Source organism: Podarcis vaucheri, assembly GCF_965113315.1.
Source record: "Podarcis vaucheri genome assembly, chromosome: 2".
NCBI classification, from domain to species: Eukaryota; Metazoa; Chordata; class Lepidosauria; order Squamata; family Lacertidae; genus Podarcis; species Podarcis vaucheri.
In genome coordinates this window covers 73,560,961-73,588,504 of record NC_138760.1, presented here as the reverse complement: position 1 = coordinate 73,588,504, position 27,544 = coordinate 73,560,961, and the positions used below count along the sequence as shown (strand labels likewise).

Below are 27,544 nucleotides of genomic sequence, written 5' to 3'. Positions count from 1 at the left end.
TGTGCTGGCAACTAGCAGACACAAGGAGGAAATGCCAATAGGTACACTTGCCTGTGATATAACCAACCTACGGTACTCCCCGCCCAGCCTGTCCCACCTCACCCGCCACTGTGCCCTCATCCCTGGACCCTAATGCGAGGCCCTGGTTCGTCTCCCTGTCCTTCCTATTTGCTGAGACGTGTGTCACGGTGTCCCCCCCCCCAACCTCCCCCCATGACAGGCGTCCACAGCTGGGGCTGCTGACAGCAGGCTTCCCCCCCCTCCCGCCCTCGTCCCCGCCGCCGCCGCCTCCACCGGGGCTAATCCATCACGGCCGGAAATGCCGCACGGCGCGCGCCCAGTGAACCTGCGCCGATCCCTCATGTCTGCATTTAACTGCTAATGAAAAAGAAATGTAGTGTGACCAATAAGGGACATAGCTCACTTCTCCGGGGGCCTCGTCTCGTCATGCCACGCTGAGCTGATCCCGCTCCCTCCCCTCCGCCTCCCAGCCGCGCTTTCGCCGGGCCTCGAGGCGCCTCTCTCCGCAAGGGCAGCGCCTCCGCAGGCAACCCCGAGGCCTCCAGCTCCGGCCCCGCGGCCCGTGCGGGGAGGCCGGCGAAGGCCTGCTCGCCGAGGCAAACCGGCCGCGGCGAAAGGGAGGCCCCGCGCTGCTCCTTTGGCGGGAGCAGGGTTGCGGCGAGCCTGAGCAAAACACGCGGGGACCGCTTCTCTAGCCGCAGCACGCGCGCCCCTTTCGGACAGGCCTCCTTCCTCGCAGCGGGCGCTTCTTCTCGCCTGCCCCGCCGCTCCCTTCTGCATCCCTTCTCAACAGCCCCCTCGGAAGCTCTGCCATTGTGCTGCTGCTTTTGCTCCCTTCCTCCTCAGCAGGAAGGGCCGGTTTAGCGCAGCGCAGGCTCCCTCACCTCTCAGGGTTGCGCGCAACAAGAGGGGATTTTCACTCCTGCAGCACTACAATGATGAGATAAGCTGCAGCCGCCCATGTGCCGTCTTGTACTGTACACCACCACTGAAGACGGGCACAGGAGTGTCCTGTCCTCCTCGGCACCTGACTGCTCCCCTTACTCATCTTTCCGCCCCACCCGTTGCTGTACATTTAAAGCACACCCAGTGCACATTTACAGCACCTGACTTCCCCCAAAGAAGCCTAAGGACGGTAGTTTCCCTCCTCACCGAGCTACCGTTCTAAGCAACCTTAAAGTATGATTCCTCATAGTCTTTACTTGGACTTTAACCCACGTGCAACTGGTCACCTTCTACTTGCTTCTTTTATAGTTTTGTCTTTCATCTTTTAATTTCCGTCTGTTGTTATAACTGTTCTCTCTTGTTTTATATACATTATAAAATGAAATAATTATTTTAAAACTTTGCAAACAAACAAACAATGATTCCCAGGATTCTCGTGGGGGACTTGTGTGCTTTAAATGCACATTGAATGTATATGATCAACAACTACCACCACCACCACCTCCTAAGCTTCCTAGTGTCTCTATGCTAGAGATTTATTTGTAATATGCAGGTAGTTCCCAAGCCTTAATGGACCTACCCTTTGCTACCTATCATCCACACACCACATGGGATAGGAGCAGTTTCAATGCATTGTGCTCCCACACTGCTCTTTTCGCAGGCATGTGATGTGCCAGTTCCTGCGCCGTAATTATTTCAAATCTGAGCTGTTGGTTTTGGGGTGGGGTGGGTGAAATGTTATAACGTTGCTTTATCTTTGTTGTTCTAAAATTCTGCAAGCTTTAGAATTGTTGTGAGTCACCTAAAGACCATTTGGCATTAGTCAACTAGCAAACAAAATAATAAAGCAATAATATTTCCAATTTTGTGCGCATACACCTGATCACCATATTTTCCTTTTGTATGTTTTGCCCCATGAGGAAAGTAGTAATTTCAAGAGAGGATCATCTTTTCAGAATCAGTTCCCCCTTAAAGGGGGGACCGCTAGAAATCTGATCAAAGTCTTTCTGCTATCACATCTTCTTTGACCTTTAGACCAGAGAAGTCCAGGTTCAAATCCCTATGTAGACACTAAGCTTACTGGCTGACCTGGACAAGTTGTTATCTCTCGGCCTAACGTACCTCACAGGGTTGTTGTGAGAACCTGCGTATGACACCCTGAAGTCCTGATTGAAAAGGGTAGGATAAATCCATAATAAGCAAAACTAACAAGAATCTTTTTGGTCTACATGCATCCAAGAACCTTGTGAGCTAGTCATTTTTTCAATTTCCATTGGACAGATCATGAACTGAGGCAAACAAGAGAATCTGCAGCTGAGAGGACCCTAACACACCTCAGGCCTCTCAGTCCAATACACTATCTAGTTCTGCAAGCTTAAATCAATATGATCAATTGATCAATAAACAAAAGCTTTAATTGAAGATTAACATTAATGGTGGGGCTGAGAGATGCAGCCTCTTTTCCTATTGACATGGAAGCAGGAATCTTTCTGCCCCCCCCACCACCACCAAGCAGAAGAGAGGGAGGTGCAAAGGGAGTAGTGGAACAGGAACGATGCTGGCTCAATTGCTGCACCCCCTCTTGGGGTGTGGATAGTTTCACAGTCTTCATCTCTGAATGAAAACCTGCAAAGTGCACATGCACTACACAGCCACATCAGCATACTAACTCCTTTCTCCCTGCAGCAAAGCTGATTAAAAAGAACCTTCAATATGTTTTTTTTCTGAAGGACCAACCTCCTTCCATATGGTTCTCTCTGCATGCTCTGGTCATCACCTGACACACTGCTCCAGATTCATTGACTCTGTGAAGCAAACAGCTTAGCTGCCGCACATGGGGCTTTTTCTTCAGTGACACTCACCCTGTAGGACGCCCTGCCAGCTGAGATCAGTCAGGCCCTGGCACTCTTATTTGTTTGTTTTTTTGCAATTATTTACTACCTCTCTGCCAAGGCCCCCAAGGTGCTATAATAATGTTTTCAGCAGTTGGTGAAACTTGGATCTTCATAAATACTATGCAATTTAATTGATATTGCTACTTGCAGTTTGACTGCTGTTCCCAGAATTTTTTTTTTTATTCTATGTTATTCATCGGTCACATAATGACAGTCATTATTTTTGGCTCATTATATTAACATAGGGTTTATTATTCTTGCTGTTTTGAATGAGGGTGTATATGATATTTGTTTGCTTGATTTCATTAGCTGACTTGATTTCCTATGGTGGGGTATAAGTTTTATAAATAAATTCTTCCAGTCCGTATCCAAAACTAGCATTTCAGGGTAAAACCTCCATAGCTATGCCTTTCCACCTAGTGCAGGCATGTCCATTTCAGGGGCCTAATTTGGCCCGCCGGTCGATTTAATCTGGCCCCTGTGGCAGTATATGTCTTGGGGTAAAATCCCCAAAAACTCAACAACTGGGAGGGGGGGTAAAATTGTAAAGAAGCTCAACAACTTTGGGGTTAAATCTAAAAAAAAGCTCAACAACTTCAGTCGGCCCTCACGCATGTTCACTTCATCAAATCTGGCCCTCTTTGAAAAAAGTTTGGGCACCCCTGACCAAGTGCTAATAGTACAGTGGTACCTTGGTTTTCAAATGGTTTAGTTGTCGAAAAAATCGGCTCCCGAACACCACAAACTTGGAAGTAAGTGTTCCGGTTTGTGAACACTTTTCGGAAACCGAACATCCAATGTGGCTTCTAGTTGAGTGCAGGAAGCTCCTGCAGCCAATCAGAAGCTGTGCCTTGGTTTTCAAACAGCTTCAGGAGTCGAACGAACTCCTGGAACGGGTTAAGTTTGAGAACCAAGGTACCACTGTAATCACAAAAAATGGTAGTGCACAGCTAATATCAGTGCCAATGCATTCCTACGATTTGGGTCTTTAGCATGGATAAGACTTGAATTCCCCCTCCAAAGCCATGTTGGCTGTAGGGTGTTGCTGTCTTAGGGATTGTTACTTGGTAGACAAGCCAAACTGAAGAGAAATACATTTTCCCCTCTAATTATACATAGCAGTAGTTTTGTTTATTGAACTTAAATTTCCTGCATGTTTAAAAGAAGTGACATCCTTCCTTCACTTGCCCTTAAGAGGCCCTACATCGACATTTTGTTCATGTGAGAGTCTATTTAATCACTCTGATCACACGGGCACACACACACATGTTTCAGTGCTGACCTGGAACAGACGTACCATCAAATCATGTACTCAATTTCTACACCACAGGACGATCTCTTTGCACATTTCGCCCATCTCTCTGTTCATATCTGGAATGGTTCTTTTCATGCCCAGATGCATAAAACATGTACCGTTATTGCAAAAAGGGAGCCAATTAGTTGCCAGTAGCTGCCTATCTCATCCTCCTGCCTCTTGACTGGGGACAATCTCCTTGTCCCTGATTGGCTATGGCTACCTGGATGTGGCTGAAATGAGGCGGCGCCCTTCCCCAAGGCAATGCAGCTACAGCACTCAAAGTGAATGTTCAATAACGCCATTGGCTAGACTGAGGGCAGGGGTTGTTGTTTTCTGTCAGGATCCCCGAGGCCCTTTCTTCCGGCTGTATAAAGCAGAGTTTCACATGTGCGTTACTCCAGATCATAGGAATATAGGAAACTGGATTATACCAGGTCAGACTCTTTGTTCATTGACTGGCATCAGCTTTCCAAGGAATGGCTTTCCCCATCACCTGCTACCGGATCTTCACCTCTGGACTAAGACTTTAGCTGAAGCAGATGCCAAAGGTTGCCATAGCCATCACTTTTAAAAAGTCGTGCTACGCAGACATTAAATTCCTGCCGCATTTATTCCTCCCACTCTCCGCTTGGCATCCAGAATCAGCTTGCTTCAGTCTGCTGCATGGCGGATTCTTCCACCTGGATTGAAACTGGGATCTTCTATGTACAAAACATGGGCTCTGCCACTGAGTCACGGTCCCCAGTGATGGATGCATGAACACTTCATTCCCAATGTCCTGAACCGATGCCTTCATGGAGAGGCACCAAATGGCGCCGGCTGCTTTGGTTTCTGCACACTCTGGATGATTGGCCTGCCTATCTGGCGCATCTCAGGAGAACAGGCATTTAAAACCCCAAGGGAGAGAAGAGTCAAGGCGCATCATGGAAGGCAAGAGAATGTGGGGAGGGGGAACCCTGAAGCTCCCTTCCCCCAGCCTCAGGGACTGGGCTCTCCTTCCAACAACAGCTAATAAAGCGGACTCCTAAATAAGCATTTGATTAACAAATGCTAAAGCGGCGATTGTGTCACTGCGCGGAGCTGTAATTGCTGCTGATAATTGGCTGCTTAGAATTTAATAAGCAATTAAACAGAATGGAATGCAGGGGAATTAACGCCGAGCCTGTTCCCCGCCTGCTCCCCGCCCACCTGCACACTTTCCACCTGCTCCCCACATATACCCCTTCCCCAACTGGTCCACACCCACCCGTTTGCCTCCCACAAAGCCCCCCACATATCCAGTCCTCATCTGTGGGCTTCCCACATGCAGCCCTCATTCCAGAATGCCCACTTGGGCCAGAAGGGATTGGAAGCCTGACAGTAGAGTGATTTCCCTCACACCCCTGTCGGGCTTCCAAGATTTTCAATCCACCTACATGCTTCCTACAGGATCTCCTTACCAGACATTTCACATGTGCAATGCAAATATCCCTGGACTCGCTTGCCTGTCTCACAACTTCCTGAGCTCCCTTCATGCTCCACCCCAAGCACCTCTCAGACTCAGCACATGAGGTGAGAACCTTGCTGCAGCTAAGCAGTTCTGGCTTTGATCAGTGCCTGGAAGGGAGACTCCTCTTGGGAACCCAAAGTATGCCACCTTGGTTTCCATCTTGGAAGGGAAGGAAGGTGGGGCATAAATGAAAAATAAACCAGTGCATCCTTCACAGACACAACTGTTGAGCTTTCATTTCTTTTATGTCCTGTTCTCACCTGCAAATTTCAGAATGAGCACACATTCACTATGTGCCTTCATATGACACCCCCATGCCCCCCAAGACACCTCCAGCTCTCGCAGACCTTGCAGGCATTGCTTCTGGCATTTGTTGGATCCCCTTAATGATCATGTGGCTATTCCTTGGGGCTGCCACACCAAAATATGTGCTAGACTAGATTGACTTCTCAGTTCTTCAGAAGTCCGTTTCAAAGTGCCTGTCCCTTCAAAAGCAGCTTCTGGAGACTCAACAATCAGCTGGTTGTCAGATGTCCTGAAGCTCTTTCAAAGTGCAGCTTGAGAGAGTACTTTGATAGGGACTTCTGAAGACCCCTGTAGGCAAGAAAGGTTACCTGCCATCACTGATAGGTGATTCTTCCCATCTGTCCAACTTGGCCAGAGAGGGGTTGGGGAGATACCGATATCTCCTCCAGTACCTCTGGGCTACTAGGACTGGGAAGACCCTGGCTCACATCCTCATTTGCCAGGAAGCTCGCAGGGTAATCTTAGGCCAGACACTCTTGCTCAGCTTAGCCTCAGGGGAAGGCGGTGGAGGGGAAGAGAACCAAATATGTCACCTGAAGCTCTTTGGAGGAAAGGTAGGATATAAAAAAATTAATAGGCAGCTAAACTGTTGCTAGAAGCTACTAACTAGATGTAAATGGGAATCTAACCCAAGCATAATGATGAGACTGAAGAGAGCTATAAACAATCTGAAGACAGCTATAAAGAGGGAAGCCGCCACAAAAATATTTGTACTTGTCCTCAGGTTCTTAACCAGCCTGCTATATTAGACTGAGGTCTATCTAGTCCAGCATTCTTTGTCTAAAAATGCTCAGGGCAGCTTTTACATAGGCAGCTTCTTTTGAAGAAAAGAGCCCTAGAGACTTGTGATGTTGTAATCATTATTTTTTATTTACTAATCCGTAAAGGCTGAATGGGTATTACAGGGCCGCAGAAGCAAGTCCATAGTGCAAGCAGTACCAGTCCCCAAGTGAAAGCAAAGTCAGTCTTAAAACACAAGATGACCCCGCCAGATCTTCCTTCACTCACACACTGCCAGGTAAAAACTAGTTTCTGCTGAAGATCTAACTCCAGGTACATTTCAGGTGCTTGGAACAAAGGGCTTTGAGACAAACTGATGGTTACTTCCCATTTGTACACCATCAGTGACCAGGCCACACTAAAGCCCCCCAAAGATGGGCCCCATCTCCATTTTGCATGATAGAACAGCATGGCCCAGATGAACATCATTCATTAGCCCTTGCCTCTGAAACCATTTTGTCTCCATCACCATGGACTTCCCCCATTCCATTCCATTGCTTTCAAACTTTCAAAACCAAACCTCTAGGTAGACTTCAATAATCCATATCTAAATGGCAAAATGATGTCAAAATTAGCAGATCCACTGACATATGCTAACAGTTCTTCTGGCTGAAAAAGAAGAAGAAGAAGAAGAAGAAGAAGAAGAAGAAGAAGAAGAAGAAGAAAAGATGGCTTTGTGAGACTGAATCCAGAGGATGGTGATTTTGGAAGTAGCACACAGTTATAACGGTGGCCCCCAGCAAACAGTTATTCCCTTGGAGGGAAAGAAAGAAGCTCATTGTCTAGAAATAAGCTCCTACCGCACAGCTGAGCCCCATGGATCCTACTGAGCTGTCACCTCAAGCTCACCCTCACCTGGGCTCTGCAAAGGTAAGAGATTTTCCAGAATCTTCTGGCAACCCCTAGAATTCCAGCTACAGGGAATGAGAGAAAGTCTTGCAACCCCCTAGTCTAGCGTGGGCTAGAAAGAAGACAGAGACCCCAGTCCACTGGAGGAAGAGCTAAACGTTAGAGCTTTGGAGGGGGAGGGTCTGACTCACAATGGAAATATAACAACAAAACCTTCTGTCAAATGTGCAGATAAGAAGCTCTGGCTTATTTGAGTGATGCATGCCAAGAGAGTAAGAATTGTTTATTAAACCTTTTGACAGCAGGAAAAAAAACATCATGGCTAAGGCAAGGAAGCCTCTTTCGCTGCCACCGAAAGACTGGCTGACTAAACAGTGAGAAATTGCAGAGATGTAGAAACTGGCATTTTATGTTCATCCGAGAGAGGAGAGATTAAATATAGAATCATCATCTGTGAGTAAGTGGAAATTATTTCTGAACTGCTGGAATAATATACAAGGGGCAAATTCCATCTCAAATCAAGCACTGGCTTTGTTTTCCATGGCAGGGAGCTGCATGCAGCCCCACCACCGCAGCCCCCTGCCGCCACCAGTGCTTCATCAAGCCCAGAACACAATGGAGGACAAGGCGAGGGGCCGGGACATGGGCAGGGCAGGGCCCAGGCCTTCCCCTTATGACCAGATCCCACAAGAGCAGAGCTGCCTCAGCTTCCACCCCTGTGGTGCCCTCACACTCTGTTGCAAATAATGCTTTTACGGCAGGAGTGGAGAATCGTTTTCAGTCTGGGAGCCACATTCCCCATTGAGCAACCTTCTGGGGGCCACATGCTGGCAGTGGATGGGGCCTGCCTGTCCTCCATCCAGTCAGACAGGAGGCATTAGCAGAGCAAAAACAGATAGGCAAAAGCAGCCCGAGGGGGTGGAAAGCAGGGCTACTGTACGGGGCATGTCTTGGGGAAAGGCTGTAGGCTTCAGAGAGACCCCAGGGTCAGATAAAGAGGCTTGAGAGCTGCATTTAACCTGAGATTTCTCATCTGTGTATCAGAACTGCGACGCCCAAAATGGAGGGCAAGGCAATGAGGAAACCCTCTTGCCCACAGGGAAGGCAGTCAGAGCAGCAGCTCTGCACTTTCCCCATCAACCTCCCTTGTGTAGTTTGAGGCTAGAGGTGACTTGGCGGTTGGGAAGATCCAGCCTCTGAGATCTGGGGGCAGCAAGCTAGCGAGTTTCAGTAGCAACAGTTTTCTGTGGCAAAAAAGTGCCCAACATTACTTTCTTCCTCCTACCTGGCAGGGTTGGAGGCTGGCGGACGGGTGTGTGTGTGTGTGTGTGTGTGTGTGTGCGAGGTGGGGTGGAGAGAGGATGGATGGATGGATGAGTGAGTGAATGAATGAATGGGTGAGAGGCTGGGAGTGAGTGAAAGCTGAGGGTCCCAGAAGGAGGGAGCCAAGCTTGCAGAGTGAGGGGAACCTGTGTCTATCCATGTAAAAATGGGTGCAAGTTAACAGTGTGTGTGTGTGTGTGTGTGTGTGTGTGTGTGAGAGAGAGAGAGAGAGAGAGAGAGAGAGAGAGAGAGAGAATACATGATACATGAATGGAGGAGACAGATAGATAAGGAAAGACAGAAAAGAGCTGCCCCTGCTAGTTTTTGGATTTGGCTCTGCCCACTGCTGGTATGCAGCCCTAGATTACTCCCCACCCAAGGGAATGCAGCTACCAGCCCTGAAAATGATGGTGTACCACAATATTTTTTACCAAGTCCAGTCTTAGGCCAATTGGCAGCCTCATTCATGCCCCCTGGATCTTGGCTCCCTGCCTTTGGGGTCTCTGGCCTCCTGTCCTGCCTGCAACACTGAGGAGACATCTATCCTCCCTTGCCCCTCAGTTGTTACTGAGCAAAGTGTCCCAAGGCCTTCCCACCTGCTCCTGCACCAAGCCCTACAAGCCCCATCCCAGGCATTGCAGCCACTGAACAGGCGCTGTCTAAAGAGCATTCCTTTCACCCACTTCTCCCATCGGTCAGTCTGGCACAGAGAGCCTGAAGGATGCTCTGTGGCCTGCAGCCTCCCAGCAAGCCAGAAGAGGGCAGTATGGACTGGTGCGGAGAGAATGCCTTTGCTGAGTCAAACACTCAGCCCCCTCCCGCCACAACTGGTCCCATGTCAGCCAGATGTGCGATAGCACAGAGCACTTACTGCAGCTGGGAAAGAGGAGCCTGGGGCAGGAGAACTCCCCCTCCCTGCCCTTGGCAGCTCCCAGAGACTCAACCTGCCAGGCATTGCACCCTGCTCACGTCTGGCTGCCGAAAGTAGTAAGGTGCAGCAGCTAATTTACGTGGGGAAGATAAACGGCGCCATAACGCTCCGGTTATTACCCCTCAGCACTTTTACAGCGTTGCTGGCAATTAATTTAATTAAAACCCCTGTCTTGGATATAAAGGCATTTCATAACTCACTGATTTAACAACTCTCAACCCCCCACCCCACTCCCTAGCCTAGCTGCCTGCAGCTCAAGCAGGGGGGCATCTGGGTCCAACAAACACTAGCACAGGTATGTCTGCATGTGCAAGGAACTGTGCACACTTAAGCCTGTCAGGCAGAGGTGCCATAAAATGTACACATGCAGCAAGCATGCCGCTGTACCTGCAGGCAAATGCACTTGTAGAGGCACAAACTCAGAAAATACATCAAGTGCACATTGCATCCTTCCTTCATACCCGTTTAGCTGCAGCAAACTCAAAAAATGGTACCCAGAATCTATGCACCGACAAACACAGCACTGTGTATACATGCCAGTGAGAGGCTTGTGAAATAAAATGCAATTGCCATGCAACTGCTCTGCAAGATGCACATGAGATGCTCAAAAATGTGTCTTAAAATATACACATCAGTTTGCCAGACAGCCACTCCACTCACATATCAAATACTCTGGTTGTAATCCTGGATTATGCAGCCTCCTATGGTCTTACACAAACATATCCTGTGCATCTGCCCAATTCATCTATTGCCAGGCAAGCCACCTACGGCCAGAAACATCATCTTATTGGAAACCACTTTATTTATTCCATTTACTCCTCATTAAGCCACATTATGGCAATAAAGTGCAATGTGCCCTTTTCTTCTCCTCTCCGTCCCCAGCCAAAGGCCTCTTGGGCCTGGCACAGGGAAAGAGCACCTGGCAATGCAAGAGGGCTGCTGCTGCTGCTGCTGCAGAGCCCTGCGCTTTTAATCCCACCAGGTGAAGTGAATTTAGCAGCCTCTAAAATTGGGCATTCAGCTTTGTCACAAAAACTAATGCACACAATCTAGCACAGTAGCGCAAGCAACGGTCCCTGTTGAGAGGGAGCTCTAAATGGGAGGTTTAGAGGTGTGGAGGTAGAAGATTGAGGGTGCTAGCAGAAGCTGATGGTGGAAGGGGGGAGAGTGCAGAAGGAGGGAAGCAGGTGACGCAGAATAAGAGGGAGCCCAGATACAAGCCACCAGCACTGAACATTGCCCATATATCTTTATTTGGAAGGACTGCGAGATGGGGGTAAAGGTGGGGAATATCTGCAGTGCTGTGCATATGGGAACATCAACCTGGGATTAGGAAGAGGTGCAGAAAGATCAGGAATGGGTCTGGTGTTAGCAGAGGTGAAGGCGGCAGGGAGGGGAAGTCGGGGTAACAATGCGCCGCAGAAGTTAGGAATGGCGGCACTCCAGAAAACAGAATTGCTCTAGCCAAACTGCGGAGCATGCATTTTGCCTGTAGGAAAACGGCATTTCCCCTTCAACTAACACATCGATACTGAATTGCACTTGTGATGGAGAAGCACCTGGCGCTCATTGGTTGAGCGGGTGAGATTACTCAGAATGTTTGCTTACCTGCTCAGGGAACTAAACAATTTGCAATCCATTTTCTACGAAGGAAAGGAAAGCAGTCACTTTGGCTGGGAATCAAGAGGTACAAGAAAAGATATCGGAAAGCTAAGGTGCAGGGAGCCCCTAAGCAGCAAAAGCAGAACCAAGGGGCTGACTAGGCCCTTGAAGAGACAAGGAAGGCAAACATAAACGTTGGGCGCCACAGGGTGCTGAAGACAAGCAAGTAGAAGAAAGGAGAAAGCAGGACTGGGACTGAACACTGTGTCAAGGAAGCAGGTGGGAGATTTGGGGACTCTGGACCAAGGAGGCCAAGAGAGGACAACAGATGTGTGGGACTTTTGGCCCTCCAGATCAGCCCCATCAGCCACAGAAAGAATGGCTGGTGGCCAAGGATTATGAGAGCTGTAGTTCAGCAGCATCTGGAGTTCCACAGGTTCCTCACACCTGAGCTTCAGGGTACTAGATGTGGATTCTAAACCCTAACAGGGTGCTCTGACAGTCATGGCTTCAACGGTCTCTGCAGCATTGTGACCTCCCAAGCAATCCTGAGCAGCCAATGAGGGACGAATAGGAATAGTCCCCCAATGAGGGACGAACTAGAAAAGAGTAGTTTGCACCCACATGGATTTGTATATTGCATCTATTTGATTTGTCTTTGCTGTTCATACCAGTAGGCATTCCATTTTGTGTGTGTCGCTGCCTTCTAATTTCTTGATTCTGTTATGCCAATTAAGTACCAGTAGGGCATGTGTGCAGATAGCTACATGCACCCTGCTTTAAAACAACAACCTCCACCATCAAGAAGTGTGCAAAAACACACAGCCAGGGAATTGTAAAGTTGGTTGTGTATTTTCTAGGTAGGTTTGTGCAAATCTGGAGGCTCGGAATAAAATATGCATTGATAAGGCTACAGTAGTACCAATTGTCTGTGCCATTTTCTGGTTTTGTGCGAGTATTATGTTCTGTGTGTAAAATTATTGCCACATCCATTTTGGCCTTCACCACAGGCAACCAGGTGAGTGGCTACTTACAAACCTGCCTTCTGTCATCCTGTCTCTGCCAGTACCAGTGCTGAACAATAAATGCCCTACTCCTCTGCCTCGTGATTGGATCCTTCTGCCAACTTCTATTTTAGGCACTTCTTATTTTAAAAGATAATAATTTATCTTGCTGATGGCTAGGTGTTTCCCCAATGCACAAAGTAAGCCTGATGTAACAGCTCATCCAGCACTCGCTTGGTTGTTTTTAACATCCCAAAAGCTGACATCTGCCCCTACGGCCCCCTCCTTTCACTGCCATTTCAGGAACCTTTGCGTGGAAGCTATTTTTTTCCCGTTTTCTTGCTGCCTGTGTGCTCCCCTGCTGTGCAAAGCCAGCCCTGGAGTGATCGTCCAGCCTTCTACTTAGCAAAAACAAATGGCAAACAGCCGCAAAACGACTGCCCTCCTCTATTATGTGGGGGTGAATGATTGTGCAACTGGCACCGGATCAGGACTATTGCAAAGAGAGCGCTACAGGTAAACCTCCATATTTTTATGATCTGAAAAGGCTCTGAGATTCTTAAGCATAATAGAAGTGTTCCCACCCCATTCCTTTTCATTAACAAGATGATAATATCCTAGATCCAACCTCCTGAGCTGTTACAGAAACAGAGTATCAAATGTTTTCAAACATATTAGTCAATTTCTAGGATGAGTACTTCGGTGACTAATTCGCTAACCATTCCCACATACGACGGGCTACGTCAGGTGTGGCAAACCTTTTCCCAAGCCTCTTGTGGTGGACTTCCCAGGCACCCATAGGAGCCAACTCCTAGGGGCCAAGGTCCCTTCGGTCCCCCCAATAAAATATTTGAGGGAGCCGGGGCCCCAAAAGTTAATGGGCGTTGCCATTCAAATGGGGTTTGTGTGTGCTGCATCTTGTGATTAATTATGTGGGGTCAGGATTACCTGCCCCCTCGAAATATTTTATTCAAGTTGGCACCCCTGCAGGTGTCACATGCCAATGACGAGCAGGGCCAGAGGCCAAAGAGGGCATAGCAAGGGAACTGATTCATACAATTATATAGTCTGCACTTCAGTCACACAGTCAACGGTTTGTACACCCATCCACCCCACACCCCTCTGCACATCCAGGCTAGTAAGAGTCAGGGGAAAGCTCTTAAGGAGAGTGGGGGGCATGGCCTGGAGAGGGACTTGCCGCCCCCCAAGACAGATGTTTCATTGCAGGTGTCCTCTGCAACATGTTATAGACACAATCAGTGCTTTTTTTCTTAAAAATGTTTAGGGGTACTCTCATTTTGACTCAAGAAAATCACTGGGAAAGGAAATGAAGCCAACATCGGAGGTGGTAACAACGAAACTGACGATTCAACAGAACTGAAGATTCACCGTGCTAGAGAAGAAACTTAGTTTCTTCTCCCGTTAGATTCACAAAGTGTTTAGGGGCATGCGCACCCCTGTGTACCCCCAGGAAAAAAGCACTGGAGACAATAATAATGCATAGTAGTGGATTTATCCCACTTGAGTTGGTTCTGCAGTGCTTCCCCAACACAACCATGTTATTGCTGTCCAGAGGGGCTATAGCGCACCAAAAGCTGGACAAAAATAAACCAGAACATTTGTGGTATAAAAAGTTATGGGATTTCTGCAAGAAGCTACAGGAAATGCACTGACTGGAAATGAAGCATTGTGGTCACTCCCAAAACTTTGCAGGTGCAAATAGTATTGAAAGGGAGACTGAGCCAGAGTGCTCGACTGGGAGATGGGGCGACCTTGGGCCAGAGATGGAGCTCTCTGGGTGAGCTTGGGCCAGACACTGTTTCTCTGCATTACCTACCTCACAGGGTCATTGTAAAGATAAAATGGGGAAAGGCAGAACCATATAGCTCCTTGGGGAAAGGTGGGGTATAAATGTAACAAGACAGCAGCAACAGTAATGTTTTAATGTAGGAGGTAGGTAAAGGTAAAGGTACCCCTGCCCGTACGGGCCAGTCGTGTCCGACTCTGGGGTTGTGCGCCCATCTCACTTAAGAGGCCGGGGCCAGCGCTGTCCGAAGACACTTCCGGGTGGCGCTGTGTGTGCTTCCCAGGTACCAGCGCCTAGGACTTGCCGATCGTCAGGTCAGCGGTTCGAATCCCCGCGGCGGGGTGCGCTCCTGTTGCTCAGTCCCAGCGCCTGCCAACCTAGCAGTTCGAAAGCACCCCCAGGTGCAAGTAGATAAATAGGGACCGCTTACTAGCGGGAAGGTAAACGGTGTTTCCGTGTGCTGCGCTGGCTCGCCAGATGCAGCTTGTCACACTGGCCACGTGACCCGGAAGTGTCTTCGGACAGCGCTACGGAGCAGTAAAACAGGGCAGATGGACTTTGAGATCAGGAAATCTTTTCACAGAAACCCTTGGCCAGCTAAACAGTTTATTTGTTTGCTCAATGACTAACAGCACAATACTATGCCTGCTCAAAAGCAAGTCCTATTGAATTCAATAGGGCTTACTCTCAGGTAAGTGGGATTAGGACGGCAGCCTAAGATCAGATATGCACATGCATATGCATAATCGGATCTGGATGGACAGATTTCATTTCAATTATAGAATTCAGGATTTCAGTACAGAAATTAGGGACAGCCTCCTACAAGTGACAATGCTACCGTACATTGGTTGTTCATAACCCTTCGTTTTAGCAGAGTTGGACCTTAACCACCAGAACTTTTGCACCTGATACTGCAGTATAAACACCTGCTGGATTCCTGATTTCAGTGACAAGCCCCCAAACTGTTAATGGACAGAATGACAGGTTTCCACAAGCACCCTTCACACCTCCTCATGTTAACTGTGAGGATCTTCTTTTGCTCCTCAATCATACCCTGGTAGGAACCCATGCCAAACTCACAATTCCAATATAGATGTAAGACTGGGAGGTTGGCTTGGAACAAGTTGTGTCCTTCTGGGCCCATTCCCAATGCTCTTTAGGCAGGAATCAGGACAATGCTAGGCTACCTGTAGTGTACTAGTTTGAGAATGGGGAGGTCTGGGTTCAGATCATTGATAGTCAATGCAGCAGAGTGTGAGCGCCAGACGAGGACCAGGGAGACCCAGGTTGAAATCTCCACTGAGCCACAAAGCTTACTGGATGGATTTGGGCAGGTCACAGCATTCAACCTGATCTAGCCTGTGTGGTTGTTGTGAGGATAAAATGGGGAGGGGCGTTGTTGCTGCTGCACTGATGTCTTTAGGGAAAGGAGGCAGAATTCATATGTAGTAACTTTACATTCATTTTAAAGATTTGAATTCATAAAGGTTGTGCCTCAAATGTCAATGAATAGCTTGTCCTCAGCATGGAAATAGAATCCTCATTGACAACAAATGTGGATCTAGTGCATACACACAGAGAGAGACCTAGGGTACACCTGCATAAAGGTAAAGGGACCCCTGACCATTAGGTCCAGTCGTGACCGACTCTGGGGTTGCGGCGCTCATCTCGCTTTATTGGCAGAGGGAGCCAGCGTACAGCTTCCGGGTCATGTGGCCAGCATGACTCAGCCGCTTCTGGCAAACCAGAGCAGCACATGGAAACGCCATTTACCTTCCCACCAGAGCGGTACCTATTTATCTACCTGCGCTTTGATGTGCTTTCGAACTGCTAAGTTGGCAGAAGCAGGGACCGAGCAACGGGAGCTCACCCCATCATGGGCATTCGAACCACCAACCTTCTGATCAGCAAGTCCTAGGCTCTGTGGTTTAACCCACAGCACCACCCTCGTCCCGCCACCCGCGTAGGGTACACCTGCATATAGGAGCTCTAACGACTGGGTCCATACCTACACTCTGATATTAACTTGGCAAAAGATTTGCATGACTCAGTCAGGAGAGCATGAGACTCTTAATCCCCGGGGTCATGGGTTCAAGCCCCATGTAGGGCAAAATATTCCTGCCATGCAAAGGGTTGGACTACATGACCCTTGTGGCCCTATCCAACTCTACAAATTCAAAGATTCTATGACCTTGGCTTATTCTTGCAGCAATAGGGCTGGGATAGGGACCTCTCTGGGGCTGGCTCTTGAGCGCAAGCCGGAGTGCAGCCCCCTGCCTCCCCTCCTGCCCCTAGTAAACTGCCCCGATCACTGCTATCCCTGCAGAGCTGGTGGGGAAAGTCCCTTGTGGCAGGCCTCCACCTGATGGTACTAATTAGCCCTCAACCCACTTAATTGCCCGCTGTCCCTGTAATTACAATCTTGTTTCTTTCTATGAGCACAACGGGAGCTTGGGGGCTGCCTTGATTTTGTGTTTCCCTGTCAGCTCATTATCTTCCCGGCCCCTTTAATAGCTGGGGATGTGGCCGTGTGGCTGTGTGTATGTGTGTGTGTGTTGTTGGGGGCACAGATTGTGGAGGCAGAGAGTGGGAGCTCAGCGAATCCCTTCCTTATGCCAGGCTGTTGCAACATCAAGGGGCTGCCACCTTTCATTACACTAATGGTTGTAATAGTGAACTCCTCCTTTTGTACCACTTGACACAGCGACGAACACATGGCAGGGAAACATGCAAAATCCAAGCCCTTCTGCTGCAGAGGAGCCTGCCATTTTGGGTGAGCTGGCATTTGCTGGGGCAGCAGGAAAGACTCGTTGCCATGAGGGGAAAGGGCCCCTGAATTAGCTCTGTGGGACAACATGTTGCAAGGACCTGGGTAGCAGGTATACAGTAGCTGTCGTTGCTGGGTAGCATCCAGCCAAGTTCTCCTAGTTCTCCAAGTCAAAACGACCTTGACAGATTAGAGAACTGGGCAAAAACAAACAAGATGAATTTTAACAGGGAGAAATGTAAAGTATTGTACTTGGGCAAAAAAAATGAGAGGCACAAATACAAGATGGGTGACACCTGGCTTGAGAGCAGTACATGTGAAAAGGATCTAGGAGTCTTGGTTGACCACAAACTTGACATGAGCCAACAGTGTGACGCGGCAGCTAAAAAAGCCAATGCAATTCTGGGCTGCATCAATAGGAGTATAGCATCTAGATCAAGGGAAGTAATAGTGCCACTGTATTCTGCTCTGGTCAGACCTCACCTGGAGTACTGTGTCCAGTTCTGGGCACCACAATTCAAGAAGGACACTGACAAACTGGAACGTGTCCAGAGGAGGGCAACCAAAATGGTCAAAGGCCTGGAAACGATGCCTTATGAGGAACGGCTAAGGGAGCTGGGCATGTTTAGCCTGGAGAAGAGGAGGTTAAGGGGTGATATGATTGCCATGTTCAAATATATAAAAGGATGTCACATAGAGGAGGGAGAAAGGTTGTTTTCTGCTGCTCCAGAGAAGCGGACACGGAGCAATGGATCCAAACTACAAGAAAGAAGATTCCACCTAAACATTAGGAAGAACTTTCTGACAGTGAGAGCTGTTCGACAGTGGAATTTGCTGCCAAGGAGTGTGGTGGAGTCTCCTACTTTGGAGGTCTTTAAGCAGAGGCTTGACAACCATATGTCAGGAGTGCTCTGATGGTGTTTCCTGCTTGGCAGGGGGTTGGACTCGATGGCCCTTGTGGTCTCTTCCAACTCTATGATTCTATGATTCTATGATTCCTAAAAACAGACCAGTTGAAATGAATAGGCCCAAGCTAGTCATGCCCATTCTTTTCAATGGGTCTACTCTGAGTAGGACTGGCACTGGATATAACCCACTATCCTTAGCACTGCGATCCCCAAACAATGTACCATGAGAAATACAGTCACTTATGAGCCCAAAGCCTTCATTCATTCGTTACCTGCCGCATCTTGCAACAATTTACTGCTCCAGTCATACCTCCTTTCGATCATTCTCCACTGGCAGGGCAGGGTATAGTTTGGCATCGCATGGACGTGCCCAAGGATTAAGGCTTTCTGGGAGATGATTTATAATGAAATGAAAAAGGTATTTAAATATACCTTTCTGAAGAAACCAAAGGCCTTTCTCCTGGGCATGGTCAGCCAATTGGTGCCAAAGAAGGATAGATCTTTCTTTATGTATGCTACAACAGCAGCAAGAATACTTATTGCAAAGTATTGGAAGACACAAGATTTACCCACTCTGGAAGAATGGCAGATGAAGGTGATGGACTATATGGAACTGGCGGAAATAACTGGCAGAATCCGAGACCAGGAGAAGAGTCAGTGGAAGAAGATTGGAAGAAATTTAAAGACTATTTACAGAAATACTGCAAAATTAATGAATGTTAGAATGATGTTGGATTGAAGTTAAGTGGTTTTTAGCAGCAATGTTAAAAGGAATATGTAAAAATGGGTTGTTAACAGGTGAAAATTTAAAGTTATTATATTTTAAGATAAGAGATTAAGATAAAATTAAAGAGGGAAAGGATTTGCTGAACTAACTAATTTGAACTGGAATACAAAAAGGGAGGTGTGAGGAGGTTGGGGAAACAAGCAAATGAAAGATAAGACATGGAAAGACTAATCTGTTTTTTTAATTGTTTTTATCTTGTATTTTCATTTTTCTCTCTTTTTCTTTTTTTGCATATTTTGTAATATTTTGAAATTTTAATAAATATCTTTTTTAAAAAAATAGTTTGGCATCGCATGTGACTGGTTCATCCAATCGCTCCTGATGCAGAGACTCAGCAGAGTTACCTGCTCTAGAAGAGGCTGTCTGCGTGACTGCCCTCAGCTCCTGTGCTTTCATCCCAACAGGAGTCGCTCTCATCCTAGTGACTCATGCAGAAACAGAGAGGAAGGGGACCACCGTTCCATAGCACTTCCCACGTTTGTGTGCTGGAGGTCCCGGGTTCTTCTCTTGACATTTTCAGTTTGAAAACAACAATCAGGAGCATGCAATGGAGCAAAAGCCTCTGCCCTGAGACTCTGGAGATTGGGTGCTTATCGGAGGAGACAATACTGAGCTAGATAAGCAAATAGCCAGACCTGGCTGAAGGTAGTTTCCTACATGAGATGTAGGCTTCAGCAGGTGAGCAATGCTTACACTTCCACACTTTAAAAATAAATATTTTTTGGCTGTAAGATTGAAGGGTACCTCCCAATTTAATTCTGGGCAGGGAATGTTTCAGCGATGAGAATTTTATGCACTTGCTTTTGTGTAGCATTTCCTGTGGTGTTTAAGAAAACCTTTGTATTTGTTTATTAGATCCTTCGGGGGGGGGAATCAGTGCAATTATCCCCATTTTACAGATGGGGTTGAGACTGTGCCAGTGGTGTTCAGGGGGGTGTTAAACAGGGAGGGAACCCTGCAACATAAAAGCAGCATTATAACTGACTTTCTCCAGCAGTGCAGCCTCTGCCAAGTTGAGACAGTGCCCAAGACTTCCCAGGACAGAGGTTTGGCACCCTCAAGGGAGTCCTGCACCCCTGGGAGCAGTGGGAGGCAGGCTCAGATTGCCCTCTTGCCTTTGCTGCCCTGCTCACCTGCATCAGGATTGTCATGGAAACAGGCTCAATGCTTTTGAAGTCACCTAGGTGATGGATCTGAGCTACAATTCCCAGACAAGGAGCAGGAAAGGGAGGTGAGGCCTTGGGGGAGGGCAAGGGCTGAGCCAGGTGGAAGGGAGGCAAGACTCTGCAGAATGGATGCCAGCAGCTCCTACCATGACCCTGCAAGGAGGTGCCTGCAGCTGCGCTTGGACAGTATTTATGAGCATCGAGCTGCAGTATATAACCATGGGGATGGGGCTGATTGAGCAGCCTGTTATCTCAGCAGCTAAATGGGTAATTGGGAGCAGGAGACGCTATCGGCAGCGATAAATCCCCCAGCAAAGCCAGTGCATTAACTAGGGCTTTAGTATCAATTATCCCTCCCAGCAGTGTTGAATAGAGAAAGTGATGCCTTTAAGTGTTGCAGGGTGGGGTGTGGGGGAGAGAGTTCTGGCTGTTCTTGCCCCAAGCCTCAGGTGGAAAGAGGGAGGGAGCAGCCCAAGGGCAAGGACTTTCCCCAGGAACACAGGGACAGGGATATTGCCAGTTGAGGCAGGCATTCAAGGGCAGCGGTGGTGGTAAAAGCTGGGGGAGCAGCCTCAGTGGCAGACCAGCAACTTGATCAGGCTGTGAAAATACACTGGATTGGTTATTTTGGTAGTCCAATATACTGCTTGCCTCTAGAGCCAGGAAGATGGAAACTGCTGAAATGAGAGAGAGTGCTTTTGAGCATGTATAGAGAGCCTTCCTCTCACCGCTGAACAAGCCCATAATCAGCCCCCGCACAGAGATGGAGAGGTTTCAAGGTCAGCTGGTCTAACTTCCAGCTGGGCGTCAGCCTTTCCATTTTGATATTGGGCTCTGCTCAGCATGCCATAAATGGATAGCATCCAGTCTTCATAGAGGCTGCGTCTATTGTGCAGATGAGACACTATATGACTGAGGTTAGGTTTGCTGGGTTTCTCTGCACTAGGACCAAGCTTATCCCCAGTAGTCACCAGACACTAATCCATAAAGCAACACCAATTGTTCTTCCTCCTCACCTTCACGGATATTGATGTCCACTGCACTCATTCTGACACTCTTCCCAGATGAGAGGAAGTTGTTAGCAAAATCCATGCCCTGCTGTCTTGTTTTGCATTAGGGCATCACCCCCATGTCGTCTTGGACTTTCCAATTAATTGTTTTAATCACCATGATGCATGCAAGCTATTTTCATTTTACATGTGTATTTGTCCTTTCCTCCAAGGAGTTCAGGGCAGGCAATTCTCACCCCACTCCCCATTTTATCCTCAAATCCAATCCTGCATGATTGGATAGGCTGAGGTTCAGTCAATGACCCATGAAGCACCTAACCGAGCTTCACGATTGTGTGGGGATTTGAACCCTGGTCTCTCAAGTCCGACTCTACCACTTTAACCACGACACACCGATTCTCAAACATTTCATCTTTGCTTTTGTAGTTCTGAGAGAGACCTATGTTCCAGGGTGAGGGAGGGAGGGAGGCACAGACAGGACTGGTTATCTGAATTGCGCTAGTTTGGACTACAACTCCCATCAGCCCAGCAAGCTGGGAATTCTCAAAGTTAACCCTTCTTATACAAGGAGTCTGTGTAGACCAGGCATGGCCAAACTTGGCCCTCCAGCTGTTTGGGGACTATAATTCCCATCATCCTTGACCACTGGGTCCTGTTAGCTAGGGATGATGGGAGTTGTAGTCCCAAAACAGCTGGAGGGCCAAGTTTGGCCATGCCTGGTGTAGACTATTACTCTCCTAGGATATTGACTGTGTAACTCACATATATGACTCCACTTTTCCAGATGGTAATTTATCGCCACCTGCCAGACATTGGCTTCCATTATCTCCCAGGATGCTCCAGCATTTGCAACTTGTACATCCTTGTCTGGTGAATGAAGGGAGAAGAGGGGTTGTGCACAACTAGAATCAGTTGTGTGGAGAAATGCTGTCAGACAAACTCACTATCACAACTGGTCATGAAGGCCTTGGTGATAAAACTGGTGGTTCCAGAGGACATCTCCCTTAACAAAAACAATAGTAAGGTATAGATGTTCTTTCATTTGCTGTTGTTCCTACAGCCGTGTTCTGGTAGAAGACCAGCTCTGGAATGGGAATCACTTATTAAGAAGGTTTCACAATCAGGAAGAGATATTGGGTTGGATCGAGACTAAGTTAGTTAGATCTCACTGAAGTCCATTGGGCATAATGAGTCATTATTAACTTTCCAAACAGATTTCAACTGGGCCTCAATGTGGCTACCTACCTGAGTCTGAATCCAACTAATTATCTCCAAAGATAGCAAGCGTACAGATATATTGATATGGAAGACAGGTGTGTTATAATTCAGAAATTATCAGTGAACAAATCTGTACGAGAGAGAGAAAGATTAAAATCTTTTCAACCCACAGGGAAATTTAAGTCCTGGACTAGACAATACGCTTGGCATGTGATCATTTATTCCAGGCTTGTTTTTCTTTCAGAAATAGCCATGGGCAGGAGGGGGTGGAATGGATTGGAGCTGCGGTAAATGCAGCCCCCCCCCAAAAAAAAATAATCCCCCTGAAACTATAATTTGGCTCAGAGGTGCTATTGAAGGAAATGTCACCTTCAGGGGTAAATCCCTTCTCCTGAGGTACTATTTTAGTGATCTGGATCAAGCCCCCACAGCTATTTCTAAAAGAAAAGGAAAAACCCAAGACACACTATCACCTGGGAAATGTATCATTTCGCTTCAGCTTACTAGGCTGAAGAGGTGGCAGGATTCTTACCCATCGCACTCTGGTCCATACCAATGTAAGAACCTGAATAGGGTCCTCTTAGATAAAAAGTCAAGCACCCCACAAATGAGCTCACGCACCTGCCACTGCTGGTGAGCACAATTTTCCTTGGCCCTTCTCTCAAGCCTGGAGAAAGATAAAGGACCTCATGGACCTAGTGCTGGTTTGAGAATGGACAGGAAAGCAGAGAGGGGTCTCAGCCCTTTCTGAGCCTTCCCAAACCCAGCATGAGCTTCAATAAACTCTGCTGCCCTCCTCCGGGCTCAGGAGGAGAATAGGGAAGTCTCCCTCATCTGACACAGTGAGCCACTCAGAAAGCAGAGAGGCATTTTACTGCTTTGTGCAACTCTCTCAGTTCAGCAGGAAGGGTCCCTGATGCTCTTACCCAGCTTGGATTTGTGGGGTAGGGAGAATCAGAGCTTGCGCTTGCAATTGCACTAGACTAGCGGTTCTCAACCTGTGGGTCCCCAGATGTTGTTGGACTACAACTCCCATCATCCCTGAGCTCTGGCCGTGCTAGCTAGGGGTGATGGGAGTTGTAGTTCAACAACATCTGGGGACCCACAGGTTGAGAAAGGCTGCACTTGACCAACCTCTTCTTTTCCCCCTGTAAACGGCCCCATTCCCTTAGGGGTACCCCGTTGGTGGCTGCATACTGACTGCGTTCAGGTCCAAAGCCAGCCACCCCTTCCCTCTCCCTCCCTGGATCTTATGGAGCCAAAACTCCCATCGGACTTAGCAAGCATGGCCAATGGCTAGGAGTGATGGGAGTTGTAACTCAGTAGCATCTGAAGGGCCAGAGGTTTTCCCCACACCTCATAGTGGGCTGCCAAGGGAGGAAGAGAATGTTCTTGCCGAAGATGGAAACTGGTGCTTTGCAAAGGGACTTTGAAAGTAGGCCATAAAAGTGGCATAACATCGGGCAAAGGGCCAAAGCTTTGTTGGGTCAAGCCAAAGTTCCATCTAGTTCTGCATCCCTAACCAGATGCCTATGGTAAACACCCCTGTTCCAGGGCCTGAAGGTGATCAGAAATTATGCCACAAGGGTCAGGGTCAGTGGTGAGAAAAAGACTGTGTGCTTACCAGCCTCATATAACCAATACACTGAAATCTAATTAATACATGAAGTGGTTAATACAGGCATAGGCAAACTCGGCCCTCCATATGCTTTGGGACTCCAACTCCCATCATCCCTAGCTAAGAGGACAAGTGGTCAGGGATGGGAGTTGTAGTCCCAAAACATCTGGAGGGCCAAGTTTGCCTATGCCTGGGTTAATACTATACTCTATAGTAAGCTGTCTTGCCAGGCTTAGCTCACCTTGGGAGTGAAGTCATCAAGCCATTATTCCCCTCCAGAAGCTCAGAGTGTGAAGAGGCTAAAGCTGGTTGCTTCAGCTTAGCCACATGGCTCTCACAAACTACTCAAGTTCCTATACCAATAATTTAGGAACGTTTGCCATTCTGGAACCCAACTTTTACTGCCTGTGCAACCTTTCTGTGCAGATATATGGAAAAGCACATGAACCAGACCTTTGAAGAGTTTGTAAGTAAACCAATTTTTAATTTACCAAATGTGTGGTCTTTTCCTGTGCTGAAGGAAGAGGGAAACTTTCGAAGAAACTCAGAAGGGCATATTGTAAAGATCTAACAGGCTATATTTCCACATACTACTTTACTGCATGTTTTGTGATTTTAAATCTCTGCTTGGGTTTTCTCACCAAAGAATAGTTGCTCCAAAACCTGGATCTTGGGTACCCAGGAATTCCTAATTTTATACCTATTATTCCTTGAACTAACCAAAATTATGGCCAGCTAACATTTGAGGCCCAGTGTCAAAGCTTCATCTAGTCCAGCATTCTGTTTCCCACAGTGGCAAAATCAGGCATGCCATTGTAGAATGCATGGGGTGGGACATTTCCTTCATACTGTATTGTCAGATGAGCATTTTAGGAATTTTGTATTGTACATCGTTTTCTTTTTCTTACTAAGTTCTTCATTGATTTTACCTGTTTTGTATTTCTTCTTTTTGTTAAGTTGCTTCAAAGTGGCAAACAAATGCGAATCATAATGATTATATATAATAAATATTATTGTTGCATAATAATTTTGATTAACGCTTATGGTACAACAGTTTTTATTATTATTACAAATACATTGGCTGGTAAGAGAACTTTAAAAGAGAGCTGGGGATGTGGGAATATCAAGAGAAGCTCATCTTAGAATTGTAGAGTTGGAAGGGACCCCAAGGATCATCTAGTCCAACCACCTTCAATGCAAGAATCTCAACACAATTTGCTTAGCTTTGCAAATGTGCTAGCAGTTTTATTGCTGCACCACTAGCCATAGCCACCAGGGGGTTTGGAGCTTCCTGCCTATCGCAGAAGCCAGCAATTAAATGAGATTTCAGAGAAGGTCAGAATGTTTGAATTTTTCCAGATGCAGGCACAATAGAGAGCAGTTCACTACACATATATACTAGGATGAGAAGAAAACAAGCCAACCATCAAAATATATCGACTGATGATGAAACATACCCTAGCTAGATTTGGGCTGCTACGCCAAGCGCAGCAGACGTGCTTAGTTGTGTTAGGAACAGGATTAGACAAATACTGTATATATATATATATATATATATATATATATATATATATATATACGCTCACATAGGTCGGAGATCACTGACAAACTCACACTACAATATTATGAAAACCATTTCTTTTTAAAGGCAGTGCATGCGGAGCTTATGGCGGTGGCTCCATAAACTGTGCTTCTCAGTAGTAGAATATGTGTTCTGCAGGCAGAAGGGCCCAGGTTCACTCCCCAGAATCTCCAGGTGGGGCTGGGGGGGGGACTCCAGAGAGCCGCTGCCAGCCAATGGGGACAATTCTGAGCCAGAGGGACCAATTGCCCAACTCAGTGTAAGGCGTCTTCCTTCGTGAGCTAATCTTGGCACAGGGTCAGGTGGATATTAAAACTAATTACCTCAAGAACCACAACTCAAATTAATATGCAAATTTTACGTAAGCACATCTGCTAACGGCTGCTTCTTTTGTATAAGTAGATATTAGAGGCAGAGTGTTGAGGAGGGGGCAGGAAGGGTGGAGAGGGGCTAACTTTCCCATTAAGGGTCCTCTCAGACAGCCTTTTGAGTGTAAAGATCCCTCATTAGGGCTTGGAGCACTTGATAGCTCCTTCCTCCATAATTGATGACACTGGTTCTTACAAATCTCGCTGAAGTAAGTCTCAATTAACATGCAAATTTTGGGTAAGCGCATCTCCCCATCTCTACTTCCTTGGTACAAGTTCATCACCTCTTGAAGTTGCTCTGGTTACCAGAGAACAGTGTGGTTTGGGAGCAGCTATACAAATATACGGTTCTTTTAGGCAGGGGGGGAAAAACAACAGCCAAAAGATGAGAATACATAGGCCAAACCATAATTATGCTACTGTATCTTCTGGAGGTCCTTCTGCCAAGAGAGGGGCCACCCTTATTCCCGTCAAAGTCCACACCATCTCAAAGCGTCCTCGTACAGGGCCTTTGTTTTACAGCCAAACCACTAATATATTTTGCAATCTCTCCAAATAGCAAAGTTCAGAACATCTTACCACAATCTAACCACAACTAACTGGGCAAAATTCCCAGCTTAAGCAGGTGTCTGTCCTTCCTTTATGTCTCTCTTGCTTGCGTCACCCTTCAGAATTGCCTCTGATCGGGGTTTCTCTCACACAGAGCTCCCACAATCAGCCATTTTGAGCAATCTTCCATTTTGACATCAGCTTTGGCCAACTTAGTTTAATCTGCATCATCTCAAAAGCAAGCCACAGGGCCTACAATGCAAGCCGGGATGCAATAGCAGCGCCTACCTTCAGCAAGCAGCCAGCACAACAGATCCAATACAGCAGAAGCCCCTACACCTTTGGCAATAATCTGAGGCACGATAAAGGATATTATGAGCTACAGAAAGGTTGGGTCCTTTGAAAGTGCCAAAAATGCTTGGGATGGCCATAAAAAACATATTTTATTTAACTTAGAAGCATTTATAAACAACGTAATATTTCAAAAAATTCTAAGCAGTATACAATATGAAAACAATAAACAGAGCATGCAGATATGCATCTATTTTGCCCTCAGGTATTTGTACCTTAGTACAAAAACACCTTGCAAATGGCTACCAGTTGCCCTAATTCAGAGGCAGCCAATACAGTCCCATCACCACTGGTTTCTGGAATACAATACCTTTGACAATTTGCTGCTGGCTGGGGCTGATAGGAACTGGAGTTCAATAACATCTCAAGGGCACCTTGTTGACTATCCCTGCTCTTAAAAAACTAATTTCCCCCAAACAAACCTTCCCTAGGAAAGCACATGATTCCACTTATAGCACTTTGATGAGCACCAGGAGTGTGGCGTCAACACTGCTGTTTGCTCTGTATTCAGCCCATTTCATTTATGCATTTTGTAGTGGTGAGTAAGGGGAACAGCATGGCCAAAATGTATTTACTGCTGATGGTTCCAGGGTGCTGAGCCCAGTGAAGTGGGTGGGTGTCTGAGAGTCTCACAGCTGCCTCTTCTGGCAACTTCATGGAGATGCTGACTGGCATTTGTTATTTGTAGGATGCCAGCTCTTGGCATCCCCTGAATGTGTTCATCACTTCCAGCAGAAAAGAGGTTTCTGGCCCTCACTGTTTGGGACAAAACGGGGGTGGGGGGTGGATCGCTTAATCATATGCCTCCCCACCAGACTTCAAGTCCAAGGAAACATTAATTTTCATGTTGTTGTTTTTAAATCATGAGTGAAGAGAGCGCTCACTGCAGCTCTGCATCCTCAAAGACTGCTCTCTGCCACCCACTCTTCTGGTACATTGTTTGCCTTGGTACTTGGTACCCTGATTCCCCT

At 47.2% G+C, this 27,544-nt stretch overlaps 1 protein-coding gene across 3 annotated transcripts in view; it reads right to left on the bottom strand.

Annotated features, from left to right (window-relative positions):
• Window positions 1-27,544, bottom strand: part of UNC5A (unc-5 netrin receptor A) — an 87,569-nt gene that overhangs the window by 20,100 nt on the left and 39,925 nt on the right. Inside the window, exon 1 of one of the 3 annotated variants that reach the window (XM_082213552.1) lies at window positions 425-1,068. The exons of the other annotated variants lie outside the window; for them this stretch is intronic. Coding sequence (XP_082069678.1) covers window positions 425-449 — 25 coding nt within the window. The 5' untranslated portion in view covers window positions 450-1,068. Of the gene's footprint in view, window positions 1-424; window positions 1,069-27,544 lie in introns of those variants that run through there. 3 annotated transcript variants of the gene reach the window in all.